The sequence below is a fragment of the Chiloscyllium punctatum genome, chromosome 6 (genome assembly GCF_047496795.1).
Source record: "Chiloscyllium punctatum isolate Juve2018m chromosome 6, sChiPun1.3, whole genome shotgun sequence".
In the NCBI taxonomy this organism is placed as follows: Eukaryota; Metazoa; Chordata; class Chondrichthyes; order Orectolobiformes; family Hemiscylliidae; genus Chiloscyllium; species Chiloscyllium punctatum.
This window is the reverse complement of record NC_092744.1, coordinates 28,991,148-29,016,358: the sequence shown is the minus strand read 5'-3', so window position 1 is coordinate 29,016,358 and position 25,211 is coordinate 28,991,148. Positions and strand designations below refer to the sequence as shown.

At 40.9% G+C, this 25,211-nt stretch overlaps 1 protein-coding gene across 6 annotated transcripts in view; it reads left to right on the top strand.

The window, feature by feature from the left end:
- LOC140478809 (leucine-rich repeat-containing protein 31-like) overlaps positions 1-21,267 on the top strand; it is a 39,794-nt gene extending 18,527 nt beyond the window's left edge. For all 6 annotated transcript variants that reach the window (XM_072572214.1, XM_072572209.1, XM_072572211.1 and 3 more), the window contains 6 exons: positions 33-200; positions 5,794-5,961; positions 8,806-8,970; positions 13,868-14,035; positions 16,303-16,470; positions 20,523-21,267. In XM_072572214.1, the coding sequence (XP_072428315.1) occupies positions 33-200; positions 5,794-5,961; positions 8,806-8,970; positions 13,868-14,035; positions 16,303-16,470; positions 20,523-20,842 (1,157 nt within the window). In that variant the 3' untranslated portion in view covers positions 20,843-21,267. The remainder of the gene's footprint in view (positions 1-32; positions 201-5,793; positions 5,962-8,805; positions 8,971-13,867; positions 14,036-16,302; positions 16,471-20,522) is intronic.
- Positions 21,268-25,211: the final 3,944 nt, after the last annotated feature.

Genomic DNA, 25,211 nt, shown 5'->3' with positions numbered 1-25,211 from the left:
AATGGAATACTAATTGAGAAATTATTTTGCAGGTGACTGGATTCAACACTTGCCAAATGTTGAAGAAATTGATTTATCTTGGAACGGTGATTTGGGAGGAAACCTGTCTCTCTTTACTCAGAAGCTCGGAGTAGACTCTAAGCTGAAGATTCTAAAGCTGGTAGATTGTGACTTAACCGCAAAGGATGCGAAAGCCTTGGGTAATGATTACAAGCAGAAAGGAATTGTTTGATTCCAATTTCTTTTCTTGTATCTTAGCAAGGTTTTATTTGGTCACATTAAGCACAAGTTGTGGGAATTTGAACTTTTATCTTGCTCTCTGAGAAAGTAATTAAAATTTAGAAATCCTCATTAAATTTAGAGGCCATGATGTGATGGCTCTGTCAATAGTTGAGTAATCCAGAACTCCAGGCTGATGTTCTGGGATCAAGTGTTTGAATCCCATGGCAAATGTTGAATTTAAAATTCAATGAAAAATAGCCTGGAATAAAACAAAATGGCACAAAGACATATTACCACTATCAATTGTTCACGAATGTCCCTTGGGGAAGGAAATCTGCTAGTCTGCACTGGTCTGTATACATGTGAAACTGGACTTACAGTAATGTTTTTGACTCTTAACTGTCATCTGGGCAATTAGGGGTGGGCAATAGGTGCTGGCCTACACAGCATGTTCTCATCCAGGAACAAGCTTACATTCCTGTTAAAGGTATTTTACTGGATTTGGAAGATCGGGTATTTATAGTGCAGAAACCGACCATTTCCAAAATAGTTTAGAACAAGTCTCCTTCCATCCCTTTTTGTCTTGCTCAAACATCTTTCATTTTATTCCTCAAAATTATTTGAGGAGGTAACAGGCAGCTCAGTGCATATCTACTTTCCTGTCTTTTCCCCACGGCCCTTGATTTCTCTTACTAGTTCAAGCAGAAACTCCTGTAACATTGATGCAGGATTAGATTTTCACTTGCTTTGCTATAGGCTCCAGTGCTATGGATCAAAAACTGGGAAATGGGGTGTGTTGTCAGAATGTTGTTGACAGGTGCAGACACGGCGGGCTAAATAGTTTCCTTCTATGCTGTAAATTTGAGTAAAGAGTTTTCTAGGGTGCAGATACTAAGCAAAGAGATGCTCAAAGTCAGGAGTTCTACTAAAGTAAGAAAGAAGAAATGCTTTTCTAATGGAAAAAGTATTGGAAAGAGACAGATTTAAGGTGATTTTCTTTTTTTAAAAAAACAGAAGTGAGTTGTTGTGCTCAGATGCACTGCTTAAAAAGGCTGTGGAGGCAAATCCAACTGAGGTTGAGGAATCGCCAGCACAAAACTCTACAATAAAATCGCCACATTGGAAGTACAGGCTGACCCATGATCTTCAATTAACTTTTTAAGAAATAATGGATTAATTGAGGTTTCCTCCATGTGATACAGTATATCAAAACTAAACTGACCCAAGAACTTCAGTGTAGTGCCCAAGAACAACTTTTGTCAATTTTTATAATCAACTATTTTTTGAAAAAAAAACTGAACATTGGGAAAAGAAATTTACCCTGCCATTTGTAAGAGAATGCTGGTTAGTAGTGTAAAGTAACAAGTTTACTAAACTTGATCAGGAAAGAATTACAGGGCTTTGGGTTAAATGGCTGTCTTGTGCTTTTGTTTTTTGAATCACTCCTCCTCCAGTGATTTTTCAGCCCAGTTTTATTTTGGTTGTTCTTTTTTAAAAAAAGGTTTATTGGATGTTGGTATTTCTGGTCAGTACTGATTGATTGATTGTCCATCCCTCATGACCCAGAAGGTAGTTCAGTCAACCATTGTTGTGGATCTGAAATCTCCTGTAGGTACAAGATAAAGATCTAAAGTCGCTGGACTAGTAATTTTGAACCCTGGGGTCATGGGATCAAATGCCTGTACTGCACGTTTTTTAAAAAAAACAAACCAAAACACCCAAAACAAAGGTTGAAAAAAAAAAACTAGCTTCATGATGACCTGTAACCACCATCAGAAAAACCCACCTGGTTCATTCAATGTGTGTAAACCAGCTGGATTTTTTTTTTGATGGTGGTTATAGGTCACCATGAAGGTAGCTATTTTTTTGTTTTTTTTTAAAAATTCAGCGCTGGCATTTGATCTCATGATCCCAGAATTCAGAATTACGAGTCCTGTGGCATTACTTCCACATCACCCCCATAGACTCAAATGTTTACATCTCCCCTTTAATTCCTAAAAGAATTGAGCTTTTCTTATTTTTAGTTCTAAGTTGATGGAAATGTGATGTACACCTGAAAACAGTCCCAGTGCTTTGAACACAATGTGCAACTGTCTTTCTGTTGTGATAGTTCACTCCTATTTTTTTGTAATCTCACAATCCAGTGCAGAGAGATAAGTGTATACAATTTGAGCCTGGATGATAAGGAACAAGAGTAGGCTGTTTTGGCCCCTTGAGCCTGCTCCACCATTCGGTCGGATTTTGGCTTATCCAACATTCCACCTATCTACTTGCCTGTGCTTTCCCCATAAACCCTTGATTTCCCCGACTGATCAAGAAGGAGTCTATCTCAAATTAAATATACACACAGACTCTGCCCCCACAGCTATGTGTGGCAAGGAGTTCTAAACTTAGTCATCCCTTAGAAGACATTATGCCTTGTCCCAGTCTTAAACTGGGACCCTTTTATTCTGAGGCTGTGTCCTCTGATCCTAGACACTGAGGGTTAAGCATTCTGCGAAGCCCCTTTTAAAAAATCTGATATGTTTCCAATCACCTTTCATTCTTCCAAACAGTAGAGTCTTGTTTCATCTTTGCTCATAAGACAATCCCTCCATACCAATGCTCAGCCTAGTGAACCTTCTGAGCTGCCTCCAGTGATATGATATCTTTCCTGAAATAAGGGGACCAAAATTCCTCTCCATACTGCAGATGTGGTCTTACCAACACCTTGAATAGTTTCAATAAGATTTCCCTACTCTAGCTGTAGAGATACTCCAACTCCTTTAAAATAAAGTACTACATTCCTTTAGCCTTCCTAATTACCTGCTGAACCCGTATGTTAGCTTTGTGCTTCATGCTCAAGTATCCCAAAGTCTTTTTTTGTTTGAAGCTTTTCTTCATTTTTAAACAATATTCTGTTCTCTTTTCTATTCTAAAATGAACAACCTAACATTCTTCACAATATACTCTTTGTCAACTTATTGTCCACTTAGCTCACCAGTAGCTCTCTCTAAATGTTTGTATCCCTCTCTCAATCTGCCTTTTCAACTATTTTTGTGTTGTCTACAAATTTGGCAACAATACATTCACTTCCTTCATGCAGATCATTAGGATGTAACCAAACAGTGGAAGCCCACTGATCACAGGTCACTAATCTGACAAAGAACCCTCTTTTATCTTATCTTATGACTTAACCTTTTATGGGGTACATTGTCACATGCCTTCTGGAAATCCAAATATAATACATCTGTTATGGACTAGGCCAGACCACTCAAAACGTTTTTAAGTAGGCAGTCCAGACCATAGCTTTGCTATTTGTTTTGGTAAGTGTACAATGAAAATTACTGAAGAAGTTAGCTAGGTTGACTCCCAGGTTTTAGAACAGACAAAAATTACACTCAAAATTACAGAATGAACCACCCAGAACTGAATACAGAATACCCATAGATCTGTCTATCCAAACTAGACTTAATTATGCTGTTCTGAAGTACATAACAATCCCAATAAACAAACCCCTTAAACACAATAAAACTAAAACAGAGGCTTGCAGGTTGAAGTTAGAAGGGTAGATGGAGAGAGAGGTGTTCCACTCTCAATTGACTGACCTCGGCAGCCTTTCTACACACCCACACACCCCCACACCCCATGAAATGTCTGCCACTACTTGCTTACTGTCAGTCCTGCTGATCTATCCTCCCAGTTCACTCTATCTTTATTTCACAAACACAAATTGAAATTGCTGGAAAAAAACTCAGCAGGTCTAATAACATTTATGGAGAGAAATCCTTTAACATTTTGAGTCCACTGACCATTCTTTATAATGTTATCCTAATTTCATTGTATTCCCTTTATTTAAGCTAACCAGTCATTTTTGTCCCAAATTCTCACTGTTGAACTGAATATTTCATTCCATCATATATGATCACTATTTCCGAAGGGATCTCTCACTGAGGTAATTTATTAAACTCTCCTCATTACCATTACTAGATCCATGAAAACCTGCTTCCTGGTGTTTATGGACCAGGTCAGACTCCCTTAAAACATTTCAAGAAGGTGGCCCAGACCCTATCTTTTCTAGTAGTTTTGAGCAGGTTTAAAGTCCATATCTGAGGAGTGCTATAGCTGTTCAAAACTCCTCCGTTTTAAACAAAACAATTTATTTAGACTACTGAATGAAGCACAAACAAAAAAAAGAACAGATTAGCTTAACCTATTCAAAACCCAATGGACTATCCAAAAATAATGATGCTGTTGAAATTCCTGCAACAATTCCCAGAAACCCCTTGGCAAAAAGGGTAAAATCAAACACCGGGTCTTATATGAGAGAGAGAGAGAGAGAGAGAGAGAGAGATGGCAGAAGATTCCGCATGGAACACCTTCCATGTAGCTGTTTCTTTTGGATTCCCAACTGTCAACTGACCAGCAGCTTTGAACAGCCAGGCTGCTAAAACCCAAACAAATCCGACAAGCTGAGCTGGGACAACTGGTCACTCCCCTTTCATTGTACAAGTGTTTTTTTAAACTTAATCTTCAAGTAGATCAGTGCAGATAAAACAGAACGTCTTTTTTTTCCCAGAAGGGTCGTAAAGACAACCAAGGACAACCTAACCTTGTTCAAGGAGCTTCATTATCATTACTGGTTGGCTTCATGACATATTGCTCTAGGAAGCTAACCCTGATGCGTTCTATGAATTTATTGTCAGAGCTATTGTTTGCATTTTCATTAATTTGATCAACATGAAGATCACCCATAATTATTGCTCTATTTCTTTTCAACATGAGGCAGTTATTTGTTGATGTACCTTTTGGACATAATATCTAAAGTGTGGAGGTCTGTACATTACTCTTATCTGTCGTCTTTTCCCTTGCTATTTTTACCTTTGCCAAAATGGACTCTACATCATCCAAGCCAAAATCATCCTTATTTCTTCTTAATACAGTGCTATCCTACCACCTTCTCCATCCCTTCTGCCTCTCCAAAAGATCAAATATTCCTGCATGTTAAATTCATAGTTTTGATTCCTTGTAACCATGTTCCCATAATGGCTATGAGATCATATTCACGTACCTTGATTTGCACCATCAGTTTATCCAACTGATTCTGAATGCTTTGTGCATTAAGATACAAAGCCTTTAAGTTTGTTCTCCTGTCAAGTTTCCCTGAACTTGTGGTTCCTTAATACAGTATGACATTAGCACATTGTCACCTTTTTTTTTCCCCCTCTGGTAACAATCAACCCCTTCACTAATCTGAAATTCTACCTTCTCTTTTACCTTTGATTTTATTTTCTGTGCAACAGAACCTACCCTATGACTTTAATATAAAGCCCTAGCTACTTCCCTAGTTGTGATCTCCAGAACTCTGGTTCCAGCATGATTCAGGTGTAACCTGCCCCATTGGAACAGCTCCCTCCTTCCTCAGTACTGGTGCCAATGTCCCATGAATTTGAATCTCTTTCAAATTGTTCTTTGAGTCATATTAACCAGCTTTGTCAGTTGGCTAAATTGCTGAATTCAGATTTTTTTTTTAAAATCTAGAGATTTTTTTTGCATCTACGGTAACAACTTTTTTCCATTTCTCTCCTAAAGGACAGGCTTTGTCTGTAATCACAAAATTGGAAGTTCTGGATCTCTCCATGAATAAAGATGTGGGAAGTGGTCTGGAAACCTTATTTCAGGAGCTGAAGCACGTACCTCATCTGCAAGTATTAAAGTTCCACCTGTGTGGATTAAGAGGGGACAACATCATTAATTTGGGTAATTTCTCGAAGGTGGCAATAAGATGAACTCAGCCTCTTCCTGTTGTATTTAATTTGTACTTTCCTTCTCTCAGCTCTCCTCACATCTACTTTCATCACCACTTTTTTTTTTTGCTACACCCCTTCCTGATCCTACTCCTCAAGAGGGCTGCAGAGGGATATTGAGCAAGAAGATGCCAAAAGGAATAAATGTATGGAAGTGTGAAGTTATCCATTTTGGTAGGAAGGGTAAAACAGCATTTTTTTTCTTAAGAAAATGAGAAACTAGTAATTGATGTTCAGAAGGATTTGGGTGCATTCTACACAAATAACAATGTTGCCATACAATTACAATGAGTAATTTGGAAGATAATTGGTATAACTCCTTTAGTTACAAGGAAATTTTGCTGCAATTTCTCTCATTCGCAAACCAAACCACTATATATTGCAATCTGATTAGGGACCATAAACATTTTAAGCAAGTAAACCAAGTTTGAAATCACAGTTACTTACTAGGAAAATAAAGCCACAGAATTCTAGAGTTTTGAACAAACAAAATAAACACTAGAGTTCCAGAATTGTTAGGGTGCAGATGGAAGCTATTTGAAGCCATCACATCTGCACAAACTCTCTGAATGAACATCTCACTCAAAACTATTTTCCTGTCTTTTCCCTGTAACCCTGCATGTTGTTTCTCTTCAAATTAATTATTTGATGTTCTCTTGAATCTGATTCCACCATAAGTCCAGACAGTGATTTGCAGATCTTAACAACTCCCTATGTAAAAAATGTTTTTAATTTGCATCACACTTGTTGCTTTTGCAAATTGCTTTAAATGTTTTCAATCTTTTGCAAGTGGAAACAGTTTCTCACTAACTACTTTGTCCACACTCTCATTATTTTGCAAACTACAGTCGAATCATCCTTCAGCCTTCACTTCTGCAAGGCAAACGACCCTGACATTTTCCAATCTAACTCCATAACTCAAGCGTCTCATCCCTAGAGCCATTCTCGTAAAGCTCTTCTGCACGTTCTGTGTTTACATCCCTTCTGGATGTGCGGCTCCCAGACCTGCTCAGTGTACAATACCCCAGTTTAGATCTAAACAGTGCCCTATAAGCTCAGCAGACCTTGTATTTTAAGCTCCATTAATAAAGTAGAGGATACTGCATGCTTTGTTAACTGATCTCTCCAGACGTCCTGCCACCTTTCAATGATTTAAGCACATATCCACCCAAGTTTCTTTGCTTCTTTTTGGGTTTATTTTTTACTTTGAACTTTATATATAAATCCCTCCATGTTCTTTCCTCCAAAATGTATCCCCTCCCATTTTTCTGCATTGAACTTCATCTATCATCTATCCATTCACTTCACCAAATTTTCAACAATTTTTTTTATGAAGTTCTGCATTGACCTCTTCACAGTTTACAATTCTCTCAAGTTTTCTATCCTAGAAAAACTTTGAAATGCTGCCATGTTCACTAATAGAGTCCATTAATTACATTTGAGGAAAAGCAAGGATCACAATACTGCAAAACACCCCCACCGTCTGAAAAACATTCATTTACCCATCATCCTTTTGTTCCTCTCACTGAGACAATTGTCTGCCACCTAGGCTTCCTAAGGATATTTCTAATTAATCTGTTCAAACAGGATGACCTGGAACAGCTGTGACTTTAATTTAGACCTCTGACCCAGTGGTACAGATACTATTACTCCTCCACAAGAACCCTAATGAGCCTCTCATGTGGCACATTATTCAAACCTTCCGGGTATACATCTTCTGCACTAAGCTGATCATGCAACAGAGAAGTTGATCAAACAAGTTGATCAAACATGATTTACCTTTAAAGACAGCTGGCACAGATTGGTAATGAACACTGAGGAAGCAGGAATTGGTCATTGGGCTGAAGCTCACCTTTCTGTTTGATAAGTGCAAGTTGCATCAGTTTTTTTTTTCTTGAGTGATATTCACCACAAGGCCTAGCACATGTTTTCACTGTGTCTTGCCAAACTTGCCTCATTAACTATCTAATCCTGTCTCCTAGGGCCCCACATTTTTGATTTTAGCTCCAACTTGTTCAATACCATTCCCAGAACAAATTGCTGCTACTTGAATATTCCAGGGCTCCCTCTCAGCTCTGTGCCTGTACCAACTTTAAAAGTCTGTAGGTCCCCCCTGACAAACACTGTCTAGAGTTGCCCTACCTGGTGTCTAACATTCCCCTGGACATAAGAGAAGTGGCGGGGGTGGGGGGGCGTGAGTCAGTCTCCTGTTTTGCCACCAGGGCTGATGACATCAACCTGGTCTGAGATTGCTTTAACCTGGATGACAGTCTGCTCCATCTGGGTAAATACATAGCTCTGTCGGCAGAAGGTCCAAGACCTTCTCCACTTTGCCAGCGTAAGTACCACCATTGTCTCCCTGCTACCTGATGTTCACTCCATCTTTACTATTGAACCTACTTCACCAGGGCTTCAATATTGGGTAATGGAGATGGGACACTCTCTTTTTGGGAGGGGTAGTGTAGACTCAATGGGCCAAATGGCCTGCTTCCACACTGTAGTGATTCTGAATCTAATGGTTTTAGATTACATTCTTGATGTTGAAACTTGTTTTTTCGTTTAAAGAAAAACACTCGTGATCAAGTGCTGCACTGTCAAAGGGATACTGCTGTGAGTTGTTGACTTAGGATTTAAATATTTGTAACGTCTCACATTGTGAATAAAATAAAGGGAAGAATGAGTTCTGGTACTCAGCATCACTGGTTGTAAGAGGTTTAACAGCGCAGTCTGATCTGATCAGTTCCAATATGTCTTCAATCAACATGTAATTTTATTAAATTTGTCTCCATATCTGCAGGTGATGCACTAGAATGTGTGCCTTGTATGAAGAAGTTGGTGTTCTCTTGTAATGACATTGGAGGTAGTTTCAATGAGACAGCAGCCCATTTATCAAACTTCAAACAGCTCCAAGTGTTTGATGTACATCGGTGCTCATTGACTGAAGATGATGTTTCTGCTCTTAGTGAGTAAAGCTGCAATCAACTGTTCTGTATTGTTCTTAACAGCTGAACACCTCTCCAGGAGGAAATCTTAGAGTGAATGATTTAAAAATGAGAATTTGTATTCATTAAGAAAGGTAGTGGCAGAAAATTGAATATTTTCCCACTTGTTATTTTGAAGTTTAAAACATGTCACTCGAATGGAGTAGCATTGTAAGAGAAACAAGGCAACTTCGCACTTCTGTTCCAATTTGAAAGTTTAGAATGCATCTTTCATTGTCCCATTGCTGACCAGGAACTGGGCTCAGGTGAAATATCAGCTATTGCCTCAGTGTCTGGCTGCTAAAGGGCAGTTGACCCTATGTCAGTATTATAATGAACCACAGAATGGCTACGGTGTAGATTGAGGCCACTTGGGTCATTGTGTCTGAGCATCTCATTTTGTGCCTTACCCTGCCTTCTGCAAGTAATATTACACAATGTTCTTGTTCAGATCACAGGACAGAAGTGGGTATTGCAGATGCTGGAGATTAGAGTCATGATTAGAGTGGTGGTGGAAAAGCACAGCAGGTTAGGCAGCATCTGAAGAGCAGGAAAATCGACGTTTCACGTAAAAGCCCTTCATCAGGAATGAGGCTAGGAGCCTTGGGGATGGAGAGATAAATGAGAGGAAGGTGGGGCTGGGGAGAAGGCAGCTGAGTGCGCAATAGGCAGAGAAGGTGATAGGGTGAGGCAAATAGGTGGGAAGGACGATTGACCGGTCATGAGGATGGTGCTGAGCTTGAAGGTTGGAACTGGGGTAAAGTTGGGAGAAGGGAAATGAGGAAACTGGTGACATCCACATTGAAGCCATGGGATTGGAAGGTCCCGAGGCGGAAAATGAGGCATTCTTCCTCCAGGCCTTGGGTGGTAAAGGAGGCCCAGGACCTGCATGTCCTTGGCAGAGTGGGAGGGGGAGTTGAAATGTTCAGCCATTGGGGAGGGGGGGGGCGGGGGGTTTGTGGTTAATTGGTGCGGGTGCCCTGGAGATGTTCTCTGAAGCACTCTGAGAAATTGTCCAGTCTCCCCAATGTAGAGGAGACTGCATCGGAGCAACAGATACAATATTGGCACTGGGGTAAAGTTTGGGGGAGATATTTGGTACACCAGTCACACCCTCCACCTCCACCAAGACTTCTATTTACCGGCCCCCAATGCCTCATCTTCACCATGGACATCCAGTCCCTCTACACCTCCATCCACCATGACCAGGGCCTCCAAGCCCTCCGTTTCTTCCTCTCCTGACGTCCCTACCAGTTCCCTTCCACTGACACTCTTATTTGTTTGGTTGAACTGGTCCTCACCCTCAACAAATTTTCCTTCCAATCCTCACACTTCCTCCAGACGAAAGGGGTAGCCATGGGCCCCAGCTATTCCTATCTCTTTGTCGGCTACTCCGAACAGTCCATCTTCTGGAGTTACACTGGCACCACTCCCCACCTCCTTCCTCTGCTACATTGATGACTGCATTGGCGCCATCTTGTGCTCCCATGAGGAGGTCGAACAGTTCATCAACTTCACCAACACATTCCACCCTGACCTTAAATTCACCTGGACCATTTCTGACACCTCTCTCCTCTTCTAGACCCTTCCATCTCCATCCACGAGGGCTAATTCAACGCTGACATTTTTTTACAAACCCACAGACTCCCACAGCTACCTGGATTACACCACCTCCCACCCTACCTCCTACAAAAATGCTATCCAGCATTCCCAATTCCGCTGTCTCTGCCATACCTCCTCCCAAGAGGATCAGTCTCACGACAGAACACCAGATAGCTGCCTCCTTTAAAGACCAAACTTTACCTCCTATGTGGGTGAAGATGCCCTCCAATGCATCTCATCCACATCCCGTACCTCCGCCCTTGAACCCCACCCCTCCAGCCGCAACAAGGACAAACCCCTGGTGCTCACTTTCCACCCCACCAACCTCCGCATAAATCGCATCATCTGCCGACATTTCCACTACCTATAAAAGGATCCCACCACCAGGGATATATTTCCCACCCCTATCCGCTTTCTGCAAAGACTGTTCCCTCCGTGACTACCTGGTCAGGTCCATGCCCCTTGACAAGCCACCCTCCCATCCTGGCACCTTCTGCCACCACAGGATTTGCAAAACCTGTGCCCACACCTCCATCCAAGGCCCTAAAGGAGCCTTCCACATCCATCAAAATTTCACCTGCACTTCCACACGTGTTGTTTATCATATTCATTGCTCCTGATGCAGTCTCCACTACATTGGGGCGACTGGACACCTTCTCGCAGAGCACTTTAGAGAACATCTCTGGGACACCCGCACCAATTAACCCCATCGTCCCATGGCTGAGCTTTTCAACTCCCCCCTCCTACTCTGACGAGGGCATGCAGGTCCTGGGCTGCCTCCATTGCCACTCCCTCACCACCCGATGCCTGGAGGAAGAACACCTCATCTTCCGCCTTGGGACCCTTCAACCCCAGAATCATTTCCCCTCTCGCACACGCACACATCTCAGCCCACTTCCAACCTTCCTGTGCAGCAACACCTTCATGACCTGTCCACCTGTCAATCTTCCTTCCCACCTATCCGCTCCAGCTCCTCTCCAACCTATCCTCTTTACCCCACCTCTGTCCACCTATTTCACTCTCAGCTACCTTCTCCCCAGCCCCACCCCCGAGGCTCCCACCCTCATTCCTGATGAAGGGCTTTTGCCTGAAATGTCAATTTTCCTGTTTTCAGATGCTGCCTGACTGTTGTGCTTTTCCAGCACCACTCTAATCTTGTTCAGATAACAGTCCAATTCCATTTGGGCCTGTCTCTACCACATGTTCAGGTAGTGTGTTTCAGATCCTAATCACTTGCTGCAGGAAAACATTTTTTTTGAGTCTTCTTCTGTTTTCGATACTTCTATGGCTTCCAGTTGTTGCTTTTCCTCCATCAATAGAAATTATTTCATCTGCCCATCTTCTCTCTCCTTCAGGATTTCTAGTGAGTCTTTCAAATCTCCATTCAACCATTTCTTTTACCAAGGTGAATTGTCTTAATTTCTCTAATTCCTCATCATTCAAGTTCTTCATTCCTGGATCCATTCTCATAAACGTCTCCTCCACTCTTTCTGCAATGTCTCTTGTCCTTCCCAAAGTGTGATACCCAAAACTTCAGCTGAGGCCAATCTATTGTCTTACAGAACTTTAGTACAAGTTCTGTTCCAATCCCACTTGGGCAGCACAAAGCGCTCTTTCCCTGGTACACTAATGACATTGTTGGTGCCTCTTCCTGCTCTGAGCCAGCATTGGAAAAGATTTTTAATTCTGCTTCCAATGTTCTTCATCCTTGTCTGACTTCAACCTGTTCCATTTCTGAATCTTCCGTTCATTGATTTTTGCCTGTGCCTGGGGATAGGTTGATGACCAAATTCCACTACAAACCCAACTCCCAAAGTTACCTTTTAACCACAATTCCTTATCTTGTTTCTTGCAAGGATTATAGAGTCTTGTAGCATGGAAACAGGCCCTTTGATCCAATTTGTATATGCCAGTCAAGTTTCCCAAACCAACTAATCCCATTTCCTACCTTTTTAGACCATATCCCTCCAAACTCTCCTCGTCGTGTACCTGTCCAAATGTCTTTTAAATGTTTTCAATTGTACCTGTGTCTAAAACTTCCTTTGGCAAATCATTCCACACACTAAACACCCTCTGTGGAAAAAGTTGCCCCTTGGGTTCCTTTTTTGAAACTTTCTCCTCTCGTCTTAAAAATATGCCCCTTAGTTTTGATTTCCCCAACCCTAGGGAAAAGACCTTTTTTGCTATTCACTTTACCCATGCCCCTCATGATTTTATAAATGTCCAATAAAATGACTCCTTAACCACCTTTTATTGCAGTGAAAAAAGTACCAGCTTATCCAGCCTCTCCTTGCATCACAAATCTTCCTGTCCTAGCAGTATCGTGGTAAAGCTTTTCTGAACAGTCTCTAATTTAATAATATCTTTCCTCTGGTAGGACAACCAGAACTGTATATAGTACTCCAAAAGTGGCCTCACCAATGTCCTGTATGGCCGCAACGTGACATCCCAACTCCTACACTCAATGCTCTGAGCAATGAAGGCAAGCATGCTAAATGCCTTCTTAACAACCCTGTTATGCAACTTTCAAAAATAATGTGTACCTGAACCCCTAAGTCCCTCTGTTCGGCAACACTCCCCAGGGTCCAACACTTAACTGTGTGCTGTCTCATCATTACACTGATTTACTCTTACTCTTTCACTAACAATACTACCCCATCTTTTCCATTTTTCTGTCCTTCCTAAAGATCTCTTAACACATGCTGCAGGGTGACCACATTTGCAAATGTGTTATCCATGTAGCTCTAAACTCCATGAATACACCACAGTGACATGAGCCTTGCCTCACAAATGGATAAGCAGGACACCGGAAGCATCCTTAAGTTTGCATATTGAACTTGGTGTGTGTTTCTGAGATTGACAGCCCAGCCATTTACTTTTAAGTTTAACTTTGCTATTGCTAATAGTAAACACCAATTCTAAGGAACCATACTGCTAATAATAAAACTGAATAATACTGAAAAATCCTACAGACATTTAGCACACTTTATAAATATCACTCATAATGTTGTAAATATCACTTAAAAATGAAACAATGCTCACCAGCTTTTAACAATTAACTTATTAATACTCAATATTTTAGCATTTTTACTCCAGCATCAGTTTCTTAAATGATTTGAACAATTATCTATAAGTGTTACTACTGGTAAATGTTATTAGAAATACAACCTTGCAGTTGTTACTACATGTATATTCACAAAAGTTAAAACCAGCAAAACCACACTCACCAATCAGTTACCTAATTCACTGTGGTGTTATGTTTTTTCCCTTCTATAGCCCAGATACTACCCTTACTGTCCAGTCTGCAAGTGCTGAATTTAGCACTGAATAAGAATATAGGAAGTTCTCTGAGACACCTGATTGCCCGCCTGCGGTTTTTACCAAGATTAACAACTCTTGTAGCCAACAATTGTAACTTATCCGAGGAATCAATTGTGGAATTAGGTAAGAAAATTGCTGCTGTGATTCAAGAAGTGAATGTTTTCTTTTACTTTTGGGAGTTTGGTGTCATATGATGAAATAATTTTACTTGAAATGGCTCCATAATGCTAGAATTTTGCAGCAATGAACAAATCTGTGCTAATGAGAGTTTATGGAGGATTTGAAGTCTCTGGAAGGTGAATGGTGGGAGGCTTATAAAAGGACAGGTAGCAAGACATTTACAAATTGCTTATGTTATGATGAAAAGGCAACATATATTTATGAAATGGAAATTTTGTGTAGCATAACTGCTAGAGTTTTTTAGGCTGTTATCTTGCATCTGCCATGCATTTGCTCACAATCAACTTCTCCACATCAACCTGAAGCCCTTTTTACTTCCTTCATATCTGTCTAGTTTTGTGTCATCTGCAAAGTTGGAACTATTAAACTTGAACTAAATTCTTTCATCCAGACTGTTGATACATATAGGGCAGCACGGTGGCTCAGTAGTTAGCACTGCTGCCTCAGCGCCAGGATCCTGGGTTCAATTCCAGCCTCTGGCGACTGTGTGGAGTTTGCACATTCTCCGTGTCTGTGTGGGTTTCCTCTGGGTGCTCCAGTTTCCTCCCACAGTCCAAAGATGTTCTGATTAGACGAATTGGCCATGCTAAATTGCCCTTCGTGTTCATTGATGTGTAGTTTGGGGTGTATTAGTCAGGGTAAAATATATAGTAATAGGGTGGGGGAGTGGGTCTAGATGGGTTACTCTTTGGAGGATCAGTGTGGACTTGTTGGGCTGAGAGGTCTGTCTCCACACTCTGGATTCGATGTTGTGAATAGCTGCGGTCACGACAGTGATCCCTGCAGGTCTCCTTTAGCCTTCCACTGTGAAAATAACCCTTTCTATTCCAACACTATTTTCCTATCTGCTAACCAATTCTCAGTCCCTACTAGTATATTACCACACACTGAAGGTGCTGTGATGTGTTTCCAAATCCGGACAGTGAGTAGCTTAGATGAGTGGTGTTCTCATATTTCCTGCCTTTTTCCTCTAGTTTGTACTGGGACTGGGACTGGTTTGGAAGATGCTGATACAGAGCCTTGGTCAGTTTCTATGATGCATCTTGTTCATGGTATACACTGTTAAAACAGGCTGTCCGTGGTGGACGTAGCAAATGTAGTGCTAATCATACAGGTTGCTTTGACCTGGATGGTGTCAAGCTACTTGAGAGTCGTTGGAGCTACACTCATCCAGGCAAATGGGGAATACTCCATCTCAGTTGTGCCTTTATAGGCTCTGGGGAGTCAGGAGGTGAGATCCTTGCTGCGGGATTCTGAGCATCTGACCTGTTCTCATCGCTATGTTATTTACATGCCTCATCAAATTTGTCCAGGTCTAGCTGTATTTGGGCGTTGGCTGTTCCAGTATGTGAGGAATCATAAGTGTACTGAGCAACAATTATTCATTCCCATCTGGTGTAAAAAAATAAAACAGGAAAGGTGACTCAGCCTTGGGTCATTGGGTCTGCGTTGGCTCTCCAAATGGAATTCGGGATTGTATTGGATCCAAAGAACAGACATATATAACATTGTTGGATAAAGCAGTGAGCCTGAGGACTGGGAATAGTTTAGAATTCAGCAAACTAGGGCAAAAAGATTGATCAAGGGGAGAAAGTAACATGAGTAAATTTACAAGGAGCTTAAGAACCAACCCCAAAGCTTCTAAAATTCTATGTAGAGAAAAAGATTAACGAAGAAGAATTTAGTTCCCTTTAAGTCAGAAGTCAGTGGAAACTTTAGTCAAGTTATAACTGGGAACAAAGAAATGGCAGAAGAATTGAGCATATATTTTGGTTCAGTGCTCATAAAAGACGGCACAAATCGCTTCTTGGAAACGTTTGGAGAACAATGAATCTCCTGAGAGGGAATAATTGAAGAAAATCGGTATTTGTAATTTAAAAAGAGAAGTTGGGAAATTAATGAGGTTAAAGTCTGAAAAATTGCCTGGGTTAATAATCTGCATCCCAGAGTCACTAAAGGAGATAGCCTTGGAAATATTAGATTAATTTGCAGCCATCCAAAATTCAGGGTGAGAATGTGCAAATTCCACACAGTTACCCGAGGCTGGAATCAAACCTGGATCCTTGGCATTGTGAGGTAGCAGTGCTAACCACTGAACTACAATGCCACCTACTATTCCCAGCTATTCTCTAAGTTCCATTCAGCTAATCGTTTTATATTTTTGTGATGCTAGATGACACAAATGAAAGTATTGTGTTTAAATATTACAGCTGACACCATCCCGAACCTGATGGAGCTAGAGACCTTGGATGTGTCCTGGAACAAATGCATCGGTGGAAATCTGGGGCTACTTCTCCAAACGTTGCAAAGTAGTTCTTGTCTCCGTGTCCTGAAGCTGTGTAGCTGCAATCTGACTGGCCAGGATTTGGAATCTCTCGGTAATCCCATCACACCAGCAATAACCAAGTTTGAGTTAATGAATACAGTAATGGTTGGATGACTGCAGCCTTGAATGCATGCCCTGTGTAATGTAGGTTCTCCAGTATAATTCATGGCTCCTTGCTAACCTTTTGGGCAGCAAGTGTTGACTGGCAGCAGCTGCACGTTTCAGAACTTGGACCAGCAGCTAGTGTCACTGGTGCAGCTATGAATCTGAAAGCAACATGGACTGCACAATTCTAGATGTGGTCACCCTACAGTTCAAGGGTACATCGAGAGAGGAAGGGAATATGTGAGCATTGTTGTGCCTTACTGGGCTAGAAAGCTGGAAATTGTGCCCCTCTATTCCCAGAGTCACCCCAGAAGTTAAAGATTTTATGAAAGATGGAAAGTTCCCCAATTTGTGTGACATTCAGATCTCTATGTTGATAGAAATCATGGAACAGGTTTCTGTACTGAACAAGAATCACCATTTATTAGAAATAGTTGAACTCTACAAGTAAACCTTTGGCATTTAACACTATTAATTAAAACCTTAATCACCTAAGAAATTACCCCTTACACAGACCGAAACACATGTTGTAAAGTATTGTGTGATGGCCCTTGTGTCTTTTCTGTTGATCAGCCATTGCTTCAGTTGTTTTTCTCCCCACTGCTTCCACTGCTTGGTATCAGATACAGGGTGGCTGGTTCCTTTATAAAAAGGTTTCTAACTTATCAGTTAAGTCACAGCTTTCACCAACTGTTGTAGGAAAAATAAACTTCAGGATTATGGTGAGTTTTTTAACTGCAGCAAACCAGAGATCCCACTCAAGAGCCCCAACTCTTCCATTTCAAAAATCTATCTACTTATTTCCTCTTTACATATTTTCAGTGATCTAGCCTCAAACGCTGTGGGGTAGAAAATTTCAGATATTCACTACCTTCTAGGAGAATAAATTTCCTCATCTTTTTTAAAGGGATGTGCTCTTTTTCTGGAACTTAGTTGGGGATTCCCCTACTCATGGAAACACTTCTCCATATCCATCCTATCAAGCCCTAGGAATCAGCCCAGTAAATCACTGTTGAACTGCCCCCTATGCCAGTATAAAGTTCTCCCATAACACCGTGGTTGCGTTCCAGTGAAATCTTGCTTAATTGAAAATCGCTTAATATAAATAATGGGGCCCACTATAGGAAAAAGTGGAGTTGGGGCAGATCAGCTAAAAATATCACTCACTATCACTCAAATGACCCAAAAGTCTAACAAAGTATCGCACATCATGAATGAAGGTTGAAGCCATGTTTATTTACAAAACAAAAGTAAATTTAATACAGTACATCTACTAAATGTAAGAAAGCTGCTGTCTCTGCAATAGTTCTCTCAAAGCTACTCTGTCAGCAGCTGACTTCGCACATGTGCAGAATGACATGAAGTGGACTGTGCACACGTGGAGTGGTGCAGATACCTGCACGTGCACAGAACTGTGTGGAGGTTCCAGTGCTAACATCAGCACATACACAGGATGAAGCATGCAAACCTATCCCCACTGGAATCACACTACTGCCAACACTCTCAAAAATACCATTCCCTCATTCATCCGCGACATTATAGCTGAATTGTGCTGCTAAAACCCGTTATCCCAGAACTACCTGTATACCCTTAAGTACAGGGAACATAACTGTACACTATATCCCCAATGCCCTGTACAATTGTAACAAGACTTCCCTACTTTTAAATTCCAACCAACTATTTGTTATATCCACGAAGGATCCTAGCAGGTTTTTCAACTTTATTCTCTTGAACCTTTCTAAACGTCCTGCTTTTTACATTTTAAATAATGGAACGTAGCATTTTTCCAATGAACATGTTAGGCTATCTGACCTACAGTTGCCTCATTTTTGTCTCCCCTTCTTGAGCAGGAGCATGGCATTAGTGGTTATCCATCCTACTGAACTCTGCCAGCAGAGTTCTGGAATAATTCAACAAATGCCTTTCACTATCTCTGCAGCCACTTCCTTTACAACACTTGGATACAAGCTTTCACACCCTAGTGACTTGTCTGCCTTCAGTCCCATTAATTTGTAAAATACTTGATTCCTTGTGTTGGGGCCTGTGTGTCTGTGTTAGCATTTACTTGTCTCATGTCTCTTGGATGTTTACAGTCTCCTTCATTCTGAAGACTCTTGCATAACAACATTTGGTTTAAATTATCTGCCATTTCTGTTACCTGTTATCAATTTCCCAGTCACATCCCCCTGAGGATCCCACAATTATTTTGTCACTTTTTTTTTGTATACACAAGCTGGATGCTTTGCACCCCAACAAGACTAAATCGAGTATCCTTGCTGAATTTTTGTTTGTACTGTTGGTCAGGGTTTAAGCAAGTACAGAAAGGAAATGGGGACGGGGTGAATTTAGATGGGACAATATTAGAAATGGAATGTATAAAATTGGTGATTGCATTATCAAAGGCAGATAAACAAAAGTTAGAACATAAAACCAAAGGGTTTAGTAAATAAAATGGACAAATTGAGGGCCGAGTTAGTAACCTGGCAGTACAGAGGAACCTCTATTATCTGAATATCAGATTGTCAGAAAGCGATCTCGAGGTCCCAATAGAAACATGATATCAAAGACGTGTTTCCAACACCGATCGTGTCTTTTGTTTACAGTGATTAAAAGTGAACTCTGCTTACTGACGTACTGGACTGATGGGAGCTCAGGCCCTGTCTCCAAATGACTGACCGCCCGCCCCCTCTCTCTTTCCCCACACACTTTTCCCTGGAGTTCTACATAGGTGTGTACCCTAAACCCCGCCCTTACTCAGAATCTCTCCACTGTTGTCCCGGACAGGGCAAAGGTGGAACCTGTCAAAAAGTTACTGTAAAAAGTTGTGTGTATGGCTGTGTGTGTGCTCTATTTGGAGACACACCCCAAAAAAGGCAGAAATCTTGTCAGGTGTCCAGTCTGACTGCCCTGGAGAGGGGTCGGGGCGCACGGGGGATGGTGTTGGATGGGTTGGGAGCTGGCAGGGGGTGGATCGGGGGCAGTTTGGCTCGTGGGGTGGATGGATAGCGGTGTTGGACGGGGTTGGGGGCAGCCTGGGGGTGGAGAAAGGGTGATATTGGTTGGGGTGGGGAGTTGGTGTTGGACTTGGGGGCGGTGGGGGTGCACAGGAGCTCATGCGGTGTACTGCTGCCTCATCTCCTGATCGGGGAAAAGACTTAGCAGAAAATTCTGAGCCCCAGAGGAAAGGCATTAAATCAATTAACCAAATAATCAATTATCCAAACGAAATAGTGCCCGCCCACCGCCTTCGGAAAATCTAGGTTTCTCAGTACTACAGACTCCTCAGAAATGGAAAGAGTGAATTCTTGGCTGCTTATTAGTTTTGGCAAGAACAAGTTTTGAGTTTCTAGTATTTGTATCTTTTTTCACAGGTTTAATTACTCTTACAAATTAATGCCATTGGTTCAATGTATTGTCACTGGTTGACATCCCTCTGCAACTGCACAACAGCTTCTGTTCACTCTCACTAGTAAGAACCTGTCTTGCTCCTTCCCAATGCAAAACACAATCTCCATAATACCATTTCATCTTCCAATGCTTTCTTCATTGACTTAATGTATTTCTCTTTCTTTTCATAAATATCATGAGGGATAAGTATTTCTGTCACTCTGAGCTTATTTAGGCATTGCATCGTCACTATGAATACCAACACATTTTAAAGGATCTTTCTGGGTATTCCAGATTCTGTTCCCCTAATAAAAGGTTTCAAAGAGCTTCCATCTTTCTGTGGTTTGAGGAAATGGAGATCTTCACCAGGTGAGTGGAGTGTTTATTCCAGCAGGTCTCTGACCAGTATCAGGGACACAGTTGGGACTGGGATTCATTGCTGTGCTTCCTTCACATGCTGTTTAAAGCTGCACTCTGTCACAGATGCTTGAGTGCCCTCTTCAGGGAGGGAGGAATGTCATGTGTGTGTGTGTGTCCTGCCTAATCTTGGTGATATCCAGGGAAAGCAATTCTCACTGGGTTCAAAGCTCATTGCTGCTTTTTTCTTTCCAGTGTCTGTCTCATGTGCTGGATTTCTAGAGAACCTTGAGAATCTGGATTTAACCTACAACAATACTGTCGCTGATCAATCTTGGGCAATGTTTTTCCAGAAAATAAGTGGCCTAAAGGAGCTGTCCGAGCTAGACATTGGCCTACGACCTTTGACTCATCGAGCTTGTGACCCATGGATCACCATTTTTCTGGGCAGCCTGGTTAGGTTTCCCTCGCTCACAGAGTTCGGGATGCATCACTGGGTCCTTAGTGCTTCGCAACGAAAACGTTTGGAAACTTTTAACAGCGATAATAAAAGGAACATCCTTTTTCACTGTTGATGCTAAAATGGAGATTCAAAGGTAAGGACTAAACTCAGCACATCGTAAATCAGATTTTTATTTAAAAAATTCTTTCAAAATGGAAGGACATCATTCAAAGTGTTTCACACCCAGACTGGTCTGGTTCTAGGATGTTGACTCCAGTCCACCTCTCACAACCATCCAAATCTGTGCATTGACTGATTTTGGTCTGTCGGTATATTTAAATTTGATGAACAATTGGAGGTTCAGAGATGGAGAAAGATAATGGAAATGTTGAGCAGATGACTGGAGCGAATGGACTGGTTCCCCTCAGCTGATTCTTTGGCTCCACAGACTGAGTTGCTGAAATTTGCACCATTTGGGATTCTGTTAACTAACTTTGTGCCATGTTATTAACTCTGAACTGTCTTCACCCAGTGCATTAAATACATGTCAATTTTCAACATGTTCTGGTTTTCTTTTTGACTCCAGAACTGATTAGGGATAGTCAGCCTGATTTTGTGAGAGGAAAATGAGGTGTCACAAACGTGACTGAATTTTTCAATGAAAGTAATTGAAATGATTGCAGACAGAGCAGTAGACATTGATTACTTGGACTTTGGTAAAGTCTTTAACAAGGTTCCACGTGGGAAAGTTAGATCATGTGGGTTTAAGGGTAAACTTGCCATTTGGATACAAAATTGGCTTTAAGCTGGGACACCTCCACATTTATGGTGGAAGACAGAGTGGTGGTGGAGGGATTAGAGGCCTGTGACTAGCATTGTTCCATAGGGATTGGTATTGTATCCACTTTTGTCATTTATGTAAATGATTTGGATGAGAATGCAGGAGGCTTGGTTAATAAGTTTGCAGATGACACCAAAACTGGTGGTTTGGTGGACAGTGAAGAAAGTATCTAAGCTTGCAAAGAGATTAGATTAGACTTAGTGTGGAAACAGGCCCTTCGGCCCAACAAGTCCACACCGACCCGCCGAAGCGCAGCGCAGCCCACCCATTCCCCTACATTTACCCCTTACCTAACACTACGGGCAATTTAGCATGGCCAATTCACCTGACCCTGCACATCTTTGGACTGTGGGAGGAAACCGGAGCACCCGGAGGAAACCCACGCAGACACAGGGAGAACGTGCAAACTCCACACAGTCAGTCGCCCGAGGTGGGAATTGAACCCGGGTCTCTGGTGCTGTGAGGCAGCAGTGCTAACCACTGTGCCGCCCTTGATCTTGATCGATTTTTGGCCCAAAATCAGTAGAAGCATAGATCATCCAACCCAATAGCCTGATCCCACAATCTCCCCTTATTCTTTGTTTCCTTTACTCCTAAAGACTATAACTCCTTTTGAAAACCTTCAATGATTTGGCCTCAACCACTTTCTGGGGTAGTAAATTCCACAGCCTCACTACTAAGTGAAGAAATTTCTCCTCATCTCAGTCCTAAATGACCTAACCCATATCTTTTAAACTGTGATTGGACCAGTCACACAAATAGAGTAGCTGTATGAGTGGATTTGAGCCTGGGAAGTCTACAATGAGTAATTCACCACCTGACTCCCCAAAGCCTGTCCACCATCTAGAAGGCATGAGTCTATTCAGAATGTTTACAACTTCCAAAAGTCTATTTTTTTAATAATAATCCCAAGAAGGATGTTACTTACTTTCCTGAGTTATCCATCCTGGCTGGCTCTGAGGGAGCACACTCCATCGATACCACTGCTGAAGTTTTAATAACCATTTTCCTTCCACTTCCTCACCCATTTTTGAGAATTTCTTGGAGATTCCTATTATTGCAATTGCTTTCAGCTATTAGCTGTAGTACTTCCAGGTTTATTATAACCAAAACATGTTATTTTCTTTACGTCACTTCTTGGTTCTAGTCTTTCCAGTTCATTATTTTCACATTTTTGATTGGTCCCTAAACTGAGTACCTTCTTCCATCCATAATCATTTGCTACGTGTACTTCTCTCTGAGATATAGGTATCTGCCAGAACTGCTGCTGCTTGGATCATTGCATGATACTGAAATAAATGGAGTTTCCACAATTTTCAGAATTCTTCAATAATCACTTCCTCAAATTCTCAATTTCTTTTTGCAACTTCAGTGATTTTAAAAAAAACACTAATGCTGTAATTATTTTTCTCTCCAATTCTACAAATGTTCACATTCCATAATTGTGTATTTTATTAAAACATTCTGTAAACTTAAACATCTTTTGGCTACTCCATCTTCGCAACAACTATTTTAAATAAGGTGAAAGCTTTTTTTGATTAGCTTTACTGAAGATAAAAGTAGATTTTATATTTAAATCCCTCATTTGAATCCGAATCCTCCTGGATTTCTATTTCTTCTTTTAGTCTCCGTTTTTATTTTTAACTTTTCAATTTCTCCTTTGCTGATCCTTCTTGTAATTTTCCAACTCAAACTTCCTTATTTCCAGTTTTTTGTTTTCCCTTTTTTATTTCTTTTCCATTTCTGTTGCTTTTTTGGCTTTCATCTCTTCTCATTTCTAATTTTTTTTATACTTTCTAATTGAATCTTAGCTAATTCTAACAGTGACACCTCAATTTCCAGTTCTTGTACTTTTTTAGCTCTAACTTCATGATAATTACTTCAAGCATTTTATTCTTGCAAGAACCTGCTTTTATTTTAACATTCAACTTATCTGCTAACGTTTTCAATGTAACCTTAGTCAAAGATTTCCATTAATTCATTACAACTCCCAGAAACAACTAAACACCTGTCAAAGCTATTTTGAAATTCTATTTCATGTAATTTACTTCACAATAGCTCTTAGTTTTTTTTCCTTTTGTCCAGTATGTCCATGCACTCTATCTTTTAGACTTTCCGATCGCTCTTAAGTTCAATGAATTTCAGTCCTGGATGCACCACCACTTTCTGATTCCAGCTGATGGTAATGCGAGACTAACCAGATTCCAGACAGAAACCTGGCTGATATACCCAGTGTCGTCTTATTGCAGTTTGTGTAAAATAATCCTCAATCTCTGAACGTGTTGACATGAAGTTGTCAAAGTTCTTTTTGAAAAAGACAAGTTTATTACACAGAAGGAAAAAGAGCGAAACTGTGTATGTGACAATTGAGAAAAAAAATCTTAAAGTAAAGAAGAAAAAGATTCGATGCACATCAAGGCAGACTAAGGACGAGCAATAAATGCTGGCTTGCTAATGATGCTCATGTCCAATTCAGAAACGGCAGGGTGAGGGGGAGAGGGAAGAGGTGGAGAATCGGGGGTTGGGGGGGTATGTGAGGGTTGGGGGGTGAAAGGGAGAGGTGGTGAGAAAGGGTCAGTGTGCAGAAAGAGAGGGAGAGAAATGATGAGAGAGTAGGGGAGAGTATGTATTAGGACATAATCCCAGTGAAGATTCACTCTTTTTTTTAACTCCAGCTCTAATGACCTTTATTCTTTTTTACCCAATTCTGACAGACTGCAGATTTCAACAAATCTTTTAAAAAAAAAAAGCTTTTCTGCTGGAATGACGTTTCTACTGAACTCCACCTTCTCGTGGTCCCCTGACTATTCAGTTTTTGGATCATAAATGGAGTTTGTAAATATTCAGCAACTAACTTCAGTCAATACTTTCTTAGAAAAACTGCCTTTGGTTCACAATTACTGTCTCACCTCAACAAACTGAACACACTACTGTTACATTGTTCTACTCACTCTTCCCACCAAAATACATTTTTCTCTGCATCAGGCTACGCTATCCGGAAACTACATCAGTGAGTGAGCATGATTAGTGCAAAGGTTTTCTTGAAGTTTCTTTTAAATTTTACTGCACTACTTTGGTTCCAGTATTAGGGATGGAGAGAGAAACCATTTGAACCCAATATGATTTCTGTCCTCCTTTCTGTGATTAAAATTGTTTCTTTTGATAAACATAGTTTAGGAAACAGAATTATGTAATCAGTTTATTTTTTTTAAAAAAAGTTATCAGCAGCTGACTACCTTGGTTTTTTTTTTTGAAAACGCACTACACATACCCTCAAAAAAAAATTAGTTACTATGACACACTATATGCACCTGAGGAAAGTGAGGACGACAGATGCTGGAGATCGGAGTCAAAAAGTGTGGCACTGAAAAAGCACAACCAGTCAAGCAGCACCTGATGCTGCCTGAGTGGCTGTGCTTTTCTAGCGCCACTTTTTTTTACACTATATACACCAGATAGAGCAAGGAATTTCACTTCTGCAAGTATTAAAACGGGCCAAAATAGTTAAGTTCACATGACTGTTAAGATTCCAGTGAGAGGATTTCTTATACTTTGGAGTTAAAGTCTAGATAGGTCTCGATTGCAGAAGACCAGATTTTGTAAAGTTTCTTCAGTAAAAGAGATGCATACCAAATTGAAAAGACCGATTTCAATAATGATT